The 15,614-nt window shown below is 41.3% G+C and overlaps 1 protein-coding gene across 1 annotated transcript in view; it reads right to left on the reverse strand.

Annotated features, from left to right (window-relative positions):
• Positions 1-15,614, reverse strand: part of lpcat2 (lysophosphatidylcholine acyltransferase 2) — an 86,375-nt gene that overhangs the window by 20,206 nt on the left and 50,555 nt on the right. The window contains exon 11 of the mRNA XM_072279546.1: positions 6,952-7,105. Coding sequence (XP_072135647.1) covers positions 6,952-7,105 — 154 coding nt within the window. The remainder of the gene's footprint in view (positions 1-6,951; positions 7,106-15,614) is intronic.

The following is a 15,614-nucleotide window of genomic DNA, read 5'->3' on the forward strand; positions in this document are numbered from 1 at the left end:
AGGTTCTTCATTAGTATTAACAGTAAAAAAAAAGACTGGGGAGAAACTAAGTCTTCTTAATGATTTTGTGCAGACAGGAGATTTTGTGGACGTGAGGAGGACACCCACATGGTTCGTTGCCGGGGTCCGAGAGGTCTCTGACCGGGTGCACGACATCCTGGTACGAGAGGGAAAGCAACCAGAAGTCCTGATACATGTTGGCACCAACGACATAGCAGGAAGAGGGATGAGGTCCTGAAGTGTGAGTTTCGGGAACTAGGCAGAAGGCTGAAGAACAGGACCTCAAGGGTGGCGTTCTCAGGATTGCTACCAGTGCTACGTCATAGTGATGCTAAGAAATGGAGGACATGGCAGTTGAATGCGTGGCTGAGGAGTTGGTGCAGGGGGCAGGGTTTTAGATTGTTGGATCATTGGGATCTCTTCTGGGGAAGGTGGGACCTGTACAGATTGGATGGGTTGCACCTGAACTTAAAGGGGAGCAATACCCTTGCAGGTAGGTTTGCTAGCATGGTACGGGAGGGTTTAAACTAATTTGCAAGGGGGATGGGACTCGGAGTGATAGAGCAGTGGAAGAAGTGCATGGAGTAATGCCAAATCTAACATATAGAGAGGCTTTGAGGAAAGAGAAGCAGAATAAAGGGTGTAAAGGTAGTAAGGTAGAAGGGCTAAAGTGTGTGTACTGCAATGCAAGAAGCATCAGGAACAAAGGTGATCAACTGAGAGCTTGGATATATACATGGAATTATGATGTAGTGGGCATTACAGAGACTTGGTTGGCACCAGGGAAGGAATGGATTCTCAATATTCCTGGATTTCAGTGCTTTAAAAGGGATGGGGGGGTGGGAAGGGGAGGAGAGGTGGCATTACTGGTCAGGGATACTATTACAGCTACAGAAAGGGTGGGTAATGTAGCAAGATCCTCTTTTGAGTTAGTATGGGTGGAAGTCAGGAACAGGAAGGGAGCAGTTACTCTATTGGGAGTATTCTATAGGCCCTCTGGTAGCAACGGAGATACCGAGTAGCAGATTGGGAGGCAGATTTTGGAAAGGTGCAAAAATAACAAGGTTGTTATTATGGGTGACTTTAACTTCCCTAATATTGATTGGCATCTGATTAGTTCCAATGGTCTAGATGGGAAAGAATTTGTTAAGTGTGTCCAGGACGGATTCTTGTCACAGTATGTTGACAGGCCGACTAGGGGGAAATGTCATACTAGATCTAGTATTAGATAATGAACTGGGTCAGGTCACAGATCTCTCAGTGGGTGAGCATCTGGGGGACAGTGACCACCACTCCCTGGCCTTTAGCATTATCATGGAAAAGGATAGAATCAGAGAGGACAGGAAAATTTTTAATTGGGGAAGGGCAAATTATGAGGCTATAAAGCTAGATCTTGCAGGTGTGAATTGGGATGATATTTTTGCAGGGAAAAGTACTACGGACATGTAGTCGATGCTTAGGGATCTCTTGCAGGATGTTAGGGATAAATTTGTCCTGGTGAGGAAGATAAAGAATGGTAGGGTGAAGAAACCATGGGTGACAAGTGAGATGGAGAATCTAGTCAGGTGGAAGAAGGCAGCATACATGAGGTTTAGGAAGCAAGGATCAGATGGGTCTATTGAGGAATATAAGGTAGCAAGAAAGGAGCTTAAGAAGGGGTTGAGGAAAGCAAGAAGAGGGCATGAGAAGGCCTTGGTGAGTAAGGTAAAGGAAAACCCTAAGGCATTCTTCAATTATGTGAAAAACAAAAGGATGACAGGAATGAAGGGAGAAGCAATTAGAGATAAAGGTGGGAAGATGTGCCTGGAGGCTGTGGAAGTGAGCGAGGCCCTCAATAAATGCTTCCCTTCGGTATTCACCAATGAGAGGGAACTTGATGACGGTGAGGACAATATGAGTGAGGTCGATGTTCTGGAGCATGTTGACATTAAAGGAGAGGAGATGTTGGAGTTGTTAAAATACATTAGGACGGTTAAGTCCCTGGGGCCTGACGGAAGATTTCCCAGGCTGTTCCACAAGGCAAGGGAAGAGATTGCTGAGAACTTTATGTCCTCTTTGTCCATGGGAATGGTACCGGAGGATTGGAAGGAGACGAATGTTGTCCCCTTGTTCAAAAAAGGTAGTAGGGATAGTCCGGGTAATTATAGACCAATGAGCCTTACGTCTGTGGTGGGAAAGCTGTTGGAAAAGATTCTAAGAGGTAGGATCTATGGGCATTTGGAGAAACATGGTCTGATCAGGGACTGTCAGCATGGCTTTGTAAAGAGCAGGTTGTGTCTAACAAGCCTGATAGAGTTCTTTGGGGAGGCGACCAGGCATATAGATGAGGGTAGTGCAGTGGATGTGATCTACATAGATTTTAGTAAGGCATTTGACAAGGTTCCATACGGTAGGCTTATTCAGAAAGTCAGAAGGCATGGGATCCAGGGAAGTTTGGCCAGGTGGATTCAGAATTGGCTTGCCTGCAGAAAGCAAAGGGTCGTGCTGAGGAAGTACATTCAGATTGAAGGGTTGTGACTAGTGGTGTCCCACAAGGATCGGTTCTGGGACCTCTACTTTTCGTGATTTTTATTAACGACCTGGATGTGGGGGTAGAAGGGTGAGTTGGCAAGTTTGCAGATGATACAAAGGTTGGTGGTATTGTGGATAGTGTAGAGGATTGGCAAAGATTGCAGAGAGACATTGATAGGATGCAGAAGTGGGCTGAGAAGTGGCAGATGGAGTTCAACCGGAGAAGTGTGAGGTGGTACACTTTGGAAGGACAAACTCCAAGGCAGAGTACAAAGTAAATGGTAGGTTACTTGGTAGTGTGGAGGAGCAGAGGAGGGAGTACATGTCCACAGATCCCTGAAAGTTGCCTCACAGGTGGATGGGGTAGTTAAGAAAGCTTATGGGGTGTTGGCTTTCATAAGTCGAGGGATAGAGTTTAAGAGTTGTGAGGCAATGATGCAGCTCTATAAAACTCTGGTTAGGCCACACTTGGAGTACTGTGTCCAGTTCTGTTCACCTCACTATAGGAAGGATGTGGAAGCATTGGAAAAGGTACAGAGGAGATTTACCAGGATGCTGCCTGGTTTAGAGAGTATGCATTATGATCAGAGATTAAGGGAGCTAGGGCTTTACTCTCTGGAGAGGAGGAGGATGAGAGGGGAGATAATAGAGGTGTACAAGATACTAAGAGGAATAGATAGAGTGGATAGCCAGCGCTTCTTCCCTGGGGCACCACTGCTTAATACAAGCGGACATGGCTTTAAGGTAAGGAGTGGGAAGTTCAAGGGGGATATTAGAGGAAGTTTTTTTACTCAGAGAGTGGTTGGTGCATGGAATGCACTGCCTGAGTCAATGGTGGAGGCAGATACACTAGTGAAGTTTAAGAGACTACTAGACAGATATATGGAGGAATTTAAGGTGGGGGATATATGGGAGGCAGGGTTTAAGGGTTGGCATAACATTGTGGGCCGAAGGCCCTGTACTGTGCTGTACTATTCTATGTTCTATGTAGATCACCAGGGCTGTCTGTGTGGAGCTACAGGACATGGCTCAGATCTTTAGTGTTATTTCTACTGTTTTTTTTAACTAAGGGGGATATAGCTAATAATAAAAAGAATTACTGAGAACTCGAAATAACTGCATATTACAAGGAAGGATGCATAGTGCCTATAAAAACTATTGACTGCCCCTGACCCTTGGAAGTTTTCATGTTTTATTATTTTACAACATTGAATCACAGTGGATTTAATGTGGCTTTTTTGACACTGATCAACAGAAAAAGACTCTTTCTTGTCAAAGTGAAACAGAAAACACAAAGTGATATAAATTAATTACAAATACAAAACACAAAATAATAGTCTGCATAAGTATTCATCCCCTTTAATGTGACACACCAAAGCATTATTGGTACAGCCAAATGGTTTTAGAAGCCACATAATTAGTTAAATAGAGATGACCTGTGTGCAGTCAAGGTGTTTCTATTGATTGTAGTGAACATACACCTGTATTTGAAAGGTCCAGCTGCTGGTGACTCAGTATTCTGGCAAAAACTACTCCAGGCAACTCCCCAAAAAAAGGTTATTGAAAAGCACAAGATGGATACAAGAAAATTTTCACGTCACTGAATATCCCTAGGAGTACAGTTAAGTCAATTATCAAGAAATGGCAAGAATATGGCACAGCTGTAAATCTGTCTACAGCAAGCCATCCTCAAAAACTGAGAGACCGTGCAAGAAGGGGACTAGTGAGCGAGGCAATCAAGAGACCTATGACAACTCTGGAGGAGTTGCAAGCTTTATGGGAGAGTGGCAAAAAGCAAGTAACCATTGAAGGAAAAAAAACCTCACATGAAATCTCAGCTAGAGTGCGCTAGAAGGCAAGTGGGAGACTCTGAAGTCAGATGGAAGGAAGTTCTATGGTCTGATGAAAGCAAACTGAGCTTTTTGGCCATCGGACTAAACGCTATGTTTGGCATAAAGCAAACACCACACAATCAAAACACACCATTCCTACCATGAAGCATGGTGGTGGCTGCATCAAGCTGTGAGGATGCTTCAATGCAGCAGGCCCTGGAAGGTTTGTGAAAGTAGAGGGTAAAATGAATGCAGCAAAATACAGGGAAATCCTGGAGAGAAAACCTGATGCAGTCTGCAAGAGAACAGTGACTTGGGAGAAGATTTGTTTTCTAGCAAGACAAGCATAAAGTCAAAGCTACACAGAAATGGCTTAAAAACAACAAAGTTAATGTCCTGGAGCGGCCAAGTCAGAGTCCAGACCACAATCCAATTGAACATTTGTGGCTGGACTTGAAAAGGGCTGTTCACTCATAATTCCCATGCAATCTGACAGAGCTTGAGCAGTTTTGTAAAGAAGAATGAGAAAATTGCAGTGTCCAGATGTGCAAAGCTGATAGAGACTGACACACACATTCTTGGCCTGCAATTGCTGCCAAAAGTGCATCTACTGAAAACTGATTTGAAGGGAGTGGGTAATTATGAAATCAATTATTTTGTGCTTAATAATTGTAATAAATTGCAGAAATTTGTTTTCACCTTGACAAGAGTTTTTTCTGCTGATCAGTGCCAAAAAAGCCAATTTAAATACATTGTGACACAATGTTGTAAAACAGTAATACATGAAAACTTTGAAGGAGGATATATATGGGAAATCCCCAGGGTATGACCAAGTGCACCCTTGGACCTTAGAGGAGGCCAGTGAAGAAATAGTGATGACCCTTGTAGAGATATTTTGCTTTGTTAGCCACTTACAAAGATTCCAGAAGACTGCAGGTGGGTAAATATCCTATTGTTCAAGGATAGGCCAGGGAACTACAGACCTGTGAGCCCTATTTCAGTTTTAGGGAAGCTACTGAAGGGGATTCCGAGGGACAAGGTCTACCATTATTTAGAAAATCGAGGCCTGATCAGGAAAAGTCAGCATAGTATGTCGTATTTGAGGACTGTCATGTCTGACAGATCTTTTTGAAGAGGTGACTAAGGGTTTAGATGAATGTTGGGAAATGGATGTTATCTGCACAGACTTTAGTAAGGCCTTTGTCAAAGTCCTGTGTGGTAGGCTAATCATGGAAATTTAGGTCGCATTGGATTGAGAGTGAGTTAGCGAGGGGTTGATTCAGTCAGGTCTACCAGGAAGGAGAGGATGATAGATAAAGGTTAATCCTCTGACTGGAGGCCTATTACTAGTGGGGTGTCCCAGAGGTCAGTGTTGGGACCTTGTTATTTAAGTGAATGATCTGTATATGAATGTACTGTACATGGCACGATTAGCAAGTATGCTAAAGATACTATGTTAGGAGGATCTTGTTAATAGTGATGCAGAATAGAATGAATTGCAAAGAGATCTTGACCAGTTAGGGAGGTAGCAAAGAGATTTTAATACAGGTAAGTGTGAGCTAATGCATTTGTTTTTTTTTTTTGCGTGTGCCTGCGTGCGTGTGAGTCTGTGCATGTGCGTCTGCGTGTCCGTGTGTGCATCTGTAATGACGTCTTTTTCATGGCTTTAACAAGATGCGGAGCGAGAGAGAGAGAGGGAGAGACCGTGTGGCGCGCCACTCCTCACACAGATATTTTCGCAGTATTTTCCCGTTATTTTACGAGGTCGAGTTGCAATCTCGACACTCAACCCGGCATGGATGGAAAGCGTACTCGGGAGCAGAACCCAACTAGTTTCGAACCCAGGAACTTCCGCTCCCGGGTCCAGCACCGATGTTGCTGTGCCACCAGCCAGCCCAAGGTAATGCATTTGGACAATCAAACCAGGGTAGGACTTGTACAGTAGATAGCAGGGCCTGGGAGTAAAAGTACACAAGTCACTGAATGTGGCCATGCAAGTACTATAGGTGGTGATAAAAAAAACACATTTAGTGTGCTTGCCTTCATCTGCCAAGGCACCGAGTTTAGGAATGGGGATATATGTTAATGAGGCTGCCCTTTGGGAGTATTATGTACCCTATTATAAGAAAAACTTTGTCAAACTGGAGTGGGTGCGGAAGAGATTTGAGGGCCAGAGTTGCAGGGAGAGATTGATCATGCAGGATCTTTATTCCTTGGAGCTTAGGGGAATGAGGTGACTGAGCAGATGTTAATAAAATCATGAGGGATACAGGTAAGGTGGATGGGCAATCTTTTCTCCAGAGTTGGGGAGTTCAAAACCAGAGAGATTTAAGATGCCTTAGAAAAATCTTTTTTTAAAAAAGAGGGTACTGAGTACCTAGAATGAACTACCAGAGGAAATGGTTGGTTGGGGGGGGGGGCGGAATGTGGGTAACAAGGGTCTCAAATGTTGCAACTGGGACCAAAAGAGAGGAGGATGTGATCGGTGTGGATTACTCTCCAGGGTTCCCAAACTTTCTTGTGCATGGAGCCTTACTTAGTGGTCCGCAGACCCCAGGTTGGGAAACCCTGCTCTAACAGAATATTTTGAAAGTGAGTAAACACCTACTCTGTCAAAAAGATGAAACACCTCCTTCAGTGCAGGTGAGATTGGCAGTTTCAAATGTTCAGCAAATTCTTCGATACCTATCCTTCCACCTTTAGATTGACTGGCAATTGTAGCAAAACAGTCCAGTTGTTTTCTTATATTGTCCCACTTTAGGCTGTAATAATAAAACAAAGTTCAAAGTAAATTTATTATCAAAGTACACCATATACAACCCTCAGATTCATTTTCTGTGGGCATATCCAACAACCATAATAGAATCCATGAAACTGCACCAACAAGGCAGACAACCAGTGTGCAAAAGACAACACATAAGTACAAATAGAAAGAAAAATAAATAATAAATAAGCAATAAATATCAAGAACATGAGATGAAGAGGCCTTGAAAGTGAGTTCATAGATTGTGGGGATAGTTCAGTGATAGGGTGAGTGAAGTTATCCCCTCTATATGAAACAAGGAATTTAAAGTTGCTGACCCTCTCCACCTCTGATCTCTCTGAGGACTGGCTCATAGATCTCCAGTTACCTCCTCCTGAAGTCAATGATCAGCTTCTTGAGCTTGCTGAGATTGAGTGACAGGTAGTTGTTGTTATGGCACCACTCAGCTAGATTTTCAATCTCCCTCCTGCATGCTGATTCATCACCACCTTTGTTTCAGCCAACAATGTGGTCATCAGCAAACTTAAATGTGGCATTGGAGGTGTGCTTAGCCACACGGTCATAAGTAGAATGGCGGCTAAGCACACAGCCTTATGGTGCACTTGTGCTGATGGAGATTGTGAAGGAGATACCAATCCGAGCTCACTGGGGTCTAATAAGTGAAGATATAGAGGATCCAATTGCACAATGAGGTACTGAAGCAAAGGTCTTGAAGCTTATTGGTTAGCTCTGAGGGGATGATAGTACTGAATGCTGAGGTGTAGTTAAAGAGCAGCCTGATGTATGCATCTTTGCTCTCTAGATATTCAAGGGCTGAGTGAAGATACAATGCAACAGAATCTGCTGTAGACCTACTGTGATGGTAGACAAAATAGAGCAGATCCAATTTGCTTCTCAGGCAGAGAGCTGATATGTTTCATCATCTTGAAGCACTTCATTAATGGATTTAAGTGCTACTCCATGATAGTCTTTGAGGCAGGTTACCACCAATGATTGTATGTTGTAAAGCAAAGTAGTTGAACAAGAAATTAAATGTATTAAAGGGCTGGTTCTACATTATCAAGTATATCTGATCAAAATTCCAGAGGCAGATAACACAGTTACAGGGTGAAAAACTAGGAAACAAAAATTAAAATCCACAAGTTCTGAGACAATTCAAAAGATCAGCTTTATTCTCTTCTACATTTCCTCCAAGAAAAACTGCTGTCAGAAACTTAAGTACTGGAAATCCTCAATAAGTCTGGCAGCATTCTAAGAGGAAACAATTTTTTGGGATGTTTCAGGTTATAGAGAGAACAAATATGATAATGGAGACCAAGGTTGTCCTGAGCCATCTAATTGCTTGATGAGGAAGCATTTGGAAAATAAAAGAAAACAAAGAAAAAGCTGGAATTGAGATAAAACAGCAAATGTCAGAAATATGAAGCAAGACAGGCTGGCATATCTGGGAAATCAGACACCAACTATGGAAAGAAAAATATTGTTAATATTACAGGCGGATGTCCTTGCATCATATTTGGCCTTTCCCACTATTTTATTCTCGTCAGCCAGGACAAGGACAAGCTTCCTTCCTTCACTCTACCAGTCCACATCCATCTTCCTTCAATTCCATTACTTCCAATGATATTTCACTAATAGACGCATTTTCTTCTTTGCTGATCATACAAATGGATCTCTCAAAAAATGAATAATTCTAATTCCATAATTCTCACTACTGCCAATCCCATGGTAATTTCACAATATTTGAAGTTCTACCTGCAATTCAACTTTGTACAGAGGATACTAATATCCTCTAGAATAATGTCAGCTATGTTCAAATGCAAAAATAATTTGGGGTTCAGCAGGGCACTGCAAATTTCATGTTCAATTAAAACCAGACCTGAGGTACAAAGTAAATATTGCCACTCCAGAGAAAATGAGGCAATATCATGTGAATTACAAGTCCAGGAGCATATTTAGAGAGGTAAACAGTTAACATTTTGGCGTGTTATTCTTTCATTAGGATATGGGATTCCTTTTCCACTGATCCTTCTCCTCAAATTATACTTGAACAGATAAAAAGACTTAGCATCAGCTAGTTGGATTAAAATTACACATATTCTTAAGGAGGAGGGTGAGCAGCCAAAAGTCATGGTCCATGTTGGTACTAATAACATAGGAAAGAAGAGTGAGGTCCTGCAAAGTGAGATAAGGAAATTAGGTACTAAATTAAAAGACAAAATTGCCAAGATTAGGATCTCAGGATTGTTACTTGTGTTATGTGCTAACAAGGCCAAAAATAGGAAGATTATACAGTTTAACATGCTTCTAAAGAGATAGTGTAGGAGGGAGGGTTTCAGATTTTTGGATCATTGGGCTCTCTTACAGAAAAATTGAAACATGTACAAACAGGTGCTTTGCATATGGCGACATGCTCGGATGTAGCGGCCTCTCGGGCCAACCAAAGGCATTATTTTTCTTTTTTTAAATGTCTGTTTTACAATTGCAAGACAATATTGGACTCCAAGAACTTTGGGTCCTGCAGGTCTCCCCCACCATTGAGCTGTTTGTTGGTGAAGAAGTTGGAGTTGATGCAGATCGTGTTGCTGTCTGCTCTAATGCTCTAAAGGCATTAGAGTTGGTACGCGAAGGTGGCATGCAATGTAACATTTCACTTGTGATCATAAGACCCTATTGAACATTGATAATATAAGATACTGCAGACCTGTTTGGTGATGCAACAGACGGTAAGGCAGCTGCATGGCCTCGGTTGTAGCGAGAACTAGGACTCAAGCCATGGGCTTGCCTGCTATTACAGTCTAGGAGAGGAGATACAGGAGGCGGTGTGACGTAGCATCCATGCTCGGTTGGGAGCAGTCCTCTCCCATCAGTGCTGCCCTCCAGTGTTTGATCGGTGGAATGACAAGCTGGATTGCATGCATGTTCGTCTGTGAACTGCTGGGAACTATTTTTTATATTTATATATTATATACACATAATTTATAAGATGTATATTTTTTGTGTGACTTTTCACAATATTGAATGCGCTGTGTGTCTTGCATTGTGTTGTGATGTGTATGTTTTGCACCTTGGCCCCAGAGAGGAATGCGGTTTCATTTGGCTGTATCCATGTATGGGTGAATGATAGCTGAATTTGTTTTAAGTTTGGTTCAATTACTAGTTGGGGAAAATATCATGGCAGTGCTCAGACAGGACAGTCTGGAGAACTTTTTTACCGAGGCTATATGGGTGGAACTGAGGAATAAAAGAAAGAGATGCACACATTAATGGGATTATATTATAGACCACCTAATAGTCAGTGGGATTTAAAGGAACAAATTTGTAGAGACAGCAAACAATCTCATCAAAATAAGTTGGTTATAGTAGGTGATATTAACTTTCCACTTATTGACTGGGACTCCCTTACAGTAAGGGACAGGATGGGTAGCTTGTCAAATATGTTTGAGAAAACTTTATTGATATATATATATATATATCCATCCCAAATAGGGTGTGATACGGGATCTCCCACTAGGGAACAAGACAGGGCAGGTGACAAAGTGTGTGCAGGGGAACACTTTAGATCATGTGATCATAAATCCATTAGTTTCAAGGTAATTATGGAGAAGTATAGGACTGGTGCTCGGACTATGGTTTTAAATTGAAGGAAGTTCAATTTTGATTGCATCAGAAAGGATCTAGCAGGTGTTAATTGGGATAGGTTGTTTTCTACCAAATGTATGCTTGGGAAGTGGGAAGTCTTCAAAGAGGAATTTTGATAGTACAGAATTTCGATGCTCCTGTTAAAATAAAAGGCAAGGCTGAAAGGTTTAGGGAACTTTGGTTTACTGAGATTTTGAGGCCCAGGTTAAGGAGGTGCATAGAGAGAAGGAACAAATGAGGTACTTGAAGAGTATAAGAAATGCAAAAGAACACTTAAAGGAAATCAAGAGGGCCAAAAGAAGGCATGAGGTTGCTCTAGCAGACAAGGTGAAGGAGAATCTCAAGGGTTTCTATAGATATATTAAGAGCAAAAGGGTAGCTAGAGACAAAATCACTCAATTTGAAGATCAATGTTGTCACCAATGCATAGAGTGGAAAAAGATGCAGGAAAACTTAAATGGATTTTTTGGATCTATATTTACTCAGACGGGCACAGAATCTATTTAACTGAGGCAATATAGCACTGGGGTATAGATTACATTTACATTTGTACAGATTACATTTGTGCTTGCTGTCTTGTGGCACATTAGGGCATACAAGTTCCCAGGGCCTGATAAGGTGACCTCTCAGACCTATGGAAGGCTACTGCAGATATTACAGGGGCCCTGGCAAAAGCATTCAAAGTGTCCTTAGCCATGGTTGGCAGTGGACATTGTCTACATGGACTTTATCAAGGCCTTTGAAGTCCTGCGTGGGGTGCTGGTCCAGAAAGTTCAGCATTTGGCATTCGGGATGAGGTAATAAATTGGAATAGAGATTGGCTTTGAGGGAGAAGTGAGAGAGTGGTGGTAGAAAGATGCCTTAAGAATTTGGTTTCAGTTTTGTAGATTTTTTAAGTTAAATAATTTTGTTCTTTTTAGTAATATCCATTTTAATTTTTTTTTAAAACCATCAATTTTGGATAAGACCTTTTTAATTTGGAAAACTAAGAGAATAACAACATTTTCAGATTTATTTTTACAGGACTGTTTAATGTCTTTTTCTCAGTTAGTGGATAAATATGGTTTACCTAATGTACATTTCTTTAGATATTTACAAATTAGGATTTTTTTACGTGGTTTGCTGCCAAATTACCCTTATGCTGATCCACCTAGTATGACAAATGTTCTTTTTCAGCTTAAACCACTTCAAAAAGGGTTGATAGCTATAATTTATAAACAGATATTGAATTTACGAATGATATCTAACGATAAAATTAAACATGCCTGGGAATTGGAAGTTCAAAAGTCATTTTCAGATAATCAATGGAGTAAGATTCTTCATTTGGTTAATAATTCATCTATTTGTGCCCGTCATTCCTTGATACAGTTCAAAGTAGTGCATTAAGCCCATATGTCAAAGGATAAAATAGCACATATTTTTTCCAACATCAATCCTATTTGTGACAGATGTAATAGTGAAGCAGCCACTTTAACTCGAATGTTTTGGTCTTGTATGAAGCTAGACAATTTTTGGAGAGATGTTTTTAAAACATTGTCAAAAGTCTTGGATCTGGACCTACAACCTAATTTACTTATGGCAATATTTGGGATTACCCCAATGAAAAACCAGGAAATATTCCTGTTTCTGCTTAATGTATGACAGCCTTTTTAACTTTATTGGCTAGGAGAGCCATTTTACTGAAGTGGAAGGATTCTAATCCACCTACTGTCTTTTATTTGCTTTCCTTCATTACGTCCTGTTTAAGTTTAGAGAAAATAAGAAGTCGGACATTTGATACATCCTTTAAATTTGAGCAAATCTGGCGACCTTTTATGCAATATTTTTATTTAATTTGATTTATTACTCTTCCAATTTTTTTTTGAAGTTTTAGATTTGATTAGAAAGTCTTTCTTTTTCTTTTCTGGTTGTATCCTCAGAATGGACTGCCCAGTCCCTTTTTTTTTGGTATACTGTAGTGGTTTTTTTTTCTTATTTAAAATTCAAAGTTTTTTTTCTTTCCTCTTTATGAACTGATAAGAGGAGAATTGCTGTTTTCTTTTTTATTATATATTATACACTCGCTTAACACTGAATGATTTTGATAATGTTTATTTTAATCTTTGTTCGTAGGGTTATTGATATATATATATATATATATTTATATTTGAGATAATTCTCCTCTTGTTTGTATTTATGTTCCTTTTAAATCAATAAAAAGATTAATAAAAAGACAGATGCCGCTCTGAATAGACGGCTATGACTAATGGTGTGCCATAGAAATCAGTGCTGGGTCCATTGTTGTTTGTCACCTACATCAACAATCTGGACAATAATGTGGTAAACTAGATCCGCAAATTTGCGGATGACACCATGATTAGGGGCATAGTGTACAGCAAGGAAGGCTATCAAAATTTGCAGAAGGATCTGGACCAGTTGGAAAAATGGCAGATGGAATTTAATGCAAACAAGTATAAGATGTTGCACTTTGGGAGGACAAATTGGGGTAGGATTTACACAGCAAACAGTGGAGCACCAAAGATGCACTATGACAGAGGGTTATGGGAATATACTGTAGTTTCATAATTCCTTGAAAGTGGTGTCATAGGTATGTAGATAGGGTCATAAAGAGAGCTTTTGGCATATTGGCTTTCATAAATCAAAGTATTGAGTATAGCAGTTGAAGTTGTACAAGATTTTGATGAGGCCTAATTTGGAGTATTGCAGTTCGACAATCCACAGCAGGGAATGTGTTAGAGGGCTTTAATCAGGATGGCAATCGAGACTTTAAAGGCAGAGATTCACAGCAGATTCTCTAAATTGGAGAGCAACCAATCAACAAGAGGCAGTGCGTAAAAAGAGCTACCTTTCAGTCAGGTCTGCATTCAAGATTTAAAAGCAGAGCTTCATGCCAGTTTTCTGACTGGAACAATCCATGGCAGGAAGTGCATTAGAGAGCTACCTTTTAATCAGGACAGTGATCGAGATTTTAACAGTTCTGCAGCAATTTACGAAAAATAGCTTTGACCAGTGGTGAATCAGCGTTTGGGATTGATTAGCAAGACCAAATTAAAGGAAGGCAATGGCAAGCGCAGTGGCCATTGTCTGAGTGGACAGAGTCGGAGTGGTTACCTTGAAGCTTTAGCTCTTCAAGGCTTCCACGAAGAGAGGCTTCAGTCAGAGAAAGCGAAAGGAAAGCTCAGTTAAGTTTTTTTCCCCCCTTTTTTCTCTGCTCAGTGGAGACGTCAGGCAGGACAGCTGAATGCTCCTCTTGCAGGATGTGAGAAAGCAGGGAGACGTCCAGTGTCACTGACGACTACAGCTGCGGCAAGAAGTGCATCCAGCTGCAGCTTCTAACAATCTGCCTTAAGGAGTTGAAGTTGGAACTGGTTGAATTCCGGATCATTTGGGAAGCTGTAGGAGTGATAGCTAGGACATAGAAAGAGGTAGTTATACCCAAGGTGCAGGAACAGGAAACTGAGTGACAGTCAGGAAGGGGAAAGAGATTAAGGATTCAGTGCAAAGTACTCCTGTGGCCATACCCCTTTTTTTGGGGGGGGGGGAGGTGGTGTTGACCTAACAGAGTAAAGTCACAGTGGTCAGGTCTCTGGCATGGAGTCTGCCTCTGTTACTCAGAAGGGAAAGGGGAGAAGAGGCACACTGTCATCTTAGGGGATTTGTTAGTTAGAGGAATGGACAGGAGGTTCTGTGGGTGAGAATGAGATTCTCAGTTGGTATGTTGCCTCCCAGGTGCCAGGATTCAGGACATCTTGGATCAAGTCCTCAGCATTCTTAAGTGGGAGGGTGAACAGCCAGAAGTTGTGGTCCTTGTAGGTACCAATGACATAGGTAGGACAAGTGACAGGGAGCTATATGCTAAGTTAAGAGGCAAGACCCCCAGGGTTGTGATCTCAGGATTGCTACCTGTGCCATGTGCTAGTGAGGCCAGAACTAGGCAAATTATACAATTTAATATGTGGCTAAGGAGGGAGGGCATAAGAATTTTGGATCATTGGGCTCTCTTCCAGGGGAAGTGGGATTTGTACAGAAGGGATGGTTTGCACCTGAACTGGAGGAGGACTAATATCCTAGTGGGAAGACTTGTTAATACTGTATGGTTGGGTTTAAACTTGAGTTGCAAGGGGATGGGAATCAGACTCCCAGAACAGTTAGTGGACAGATTGTGGAGGCAGATGTTGGGAAGAACTCTGACAAAGTTTGGAATCAAAAGGTGCGACTAGTGTCCTGAACTACTTATATTTCAATGCAAGAACTATCGTAGGAAAGGCAGATGATGCTGGAGATGAGGTAGCTGGTTTACAAACAGAGGCAATGTGTAGTGAACAGAGGCTGTTGATAGGGTAAAATTGCAGTCAATGGGATGAGTTGCAATGTAACAGGTGGACAAAATCAAAAAGGGTGAATACAGGAATGAAGGTGTTATACTCGAATGCACACAGTATACTGAATAAAATAGATGAACTTGTTGCATATTTGCAGATTGGCGGGTATGATGTTGTAGGCATCATTGATTCATGGCTGAAAGAAGGTAATAGCTGAGAGCTTAATGTCCAAGGATACACATTGTACCAAAAGGTCAGGCAGAAAGGCAGAGGGGCGACATTGTTTTGTTGGTAAACACATGAAATCAAATCATTACAAAGAGGTGACATATGATCAGAAGGTGTTGAATCTTTGTGAGTAAAACCGTAAAAAAAAAAGCTCATGGGAGTTGCATGCAGATCCCCAAACAGTAGTAAGGATGTTGTCTACAAATTATAACATGAGATAGAAAATGCATGCCAACAGGGAAATATTACAATAGTCATGGGGGATTTCAATTTGCAAGTAGATTGGGAAAATCAGGTTGGTGCTAGATTACAGGA

The sequence above is a fragment of the Mobula birostris genome, chromosome 15 (genome assembly GCF_030028105.1).
Source record: "Mobula birostris isolate sMobBir1 chromosome 15, sMobBir1.hap1, whole genome shotgun sequence".
Lineage (NCBI taxonomy): Eukaryota > Metazoa > Chordata > Chondrichthyes > Myliobatiformes > Myliobatidae > Mobula > Mobula birostris.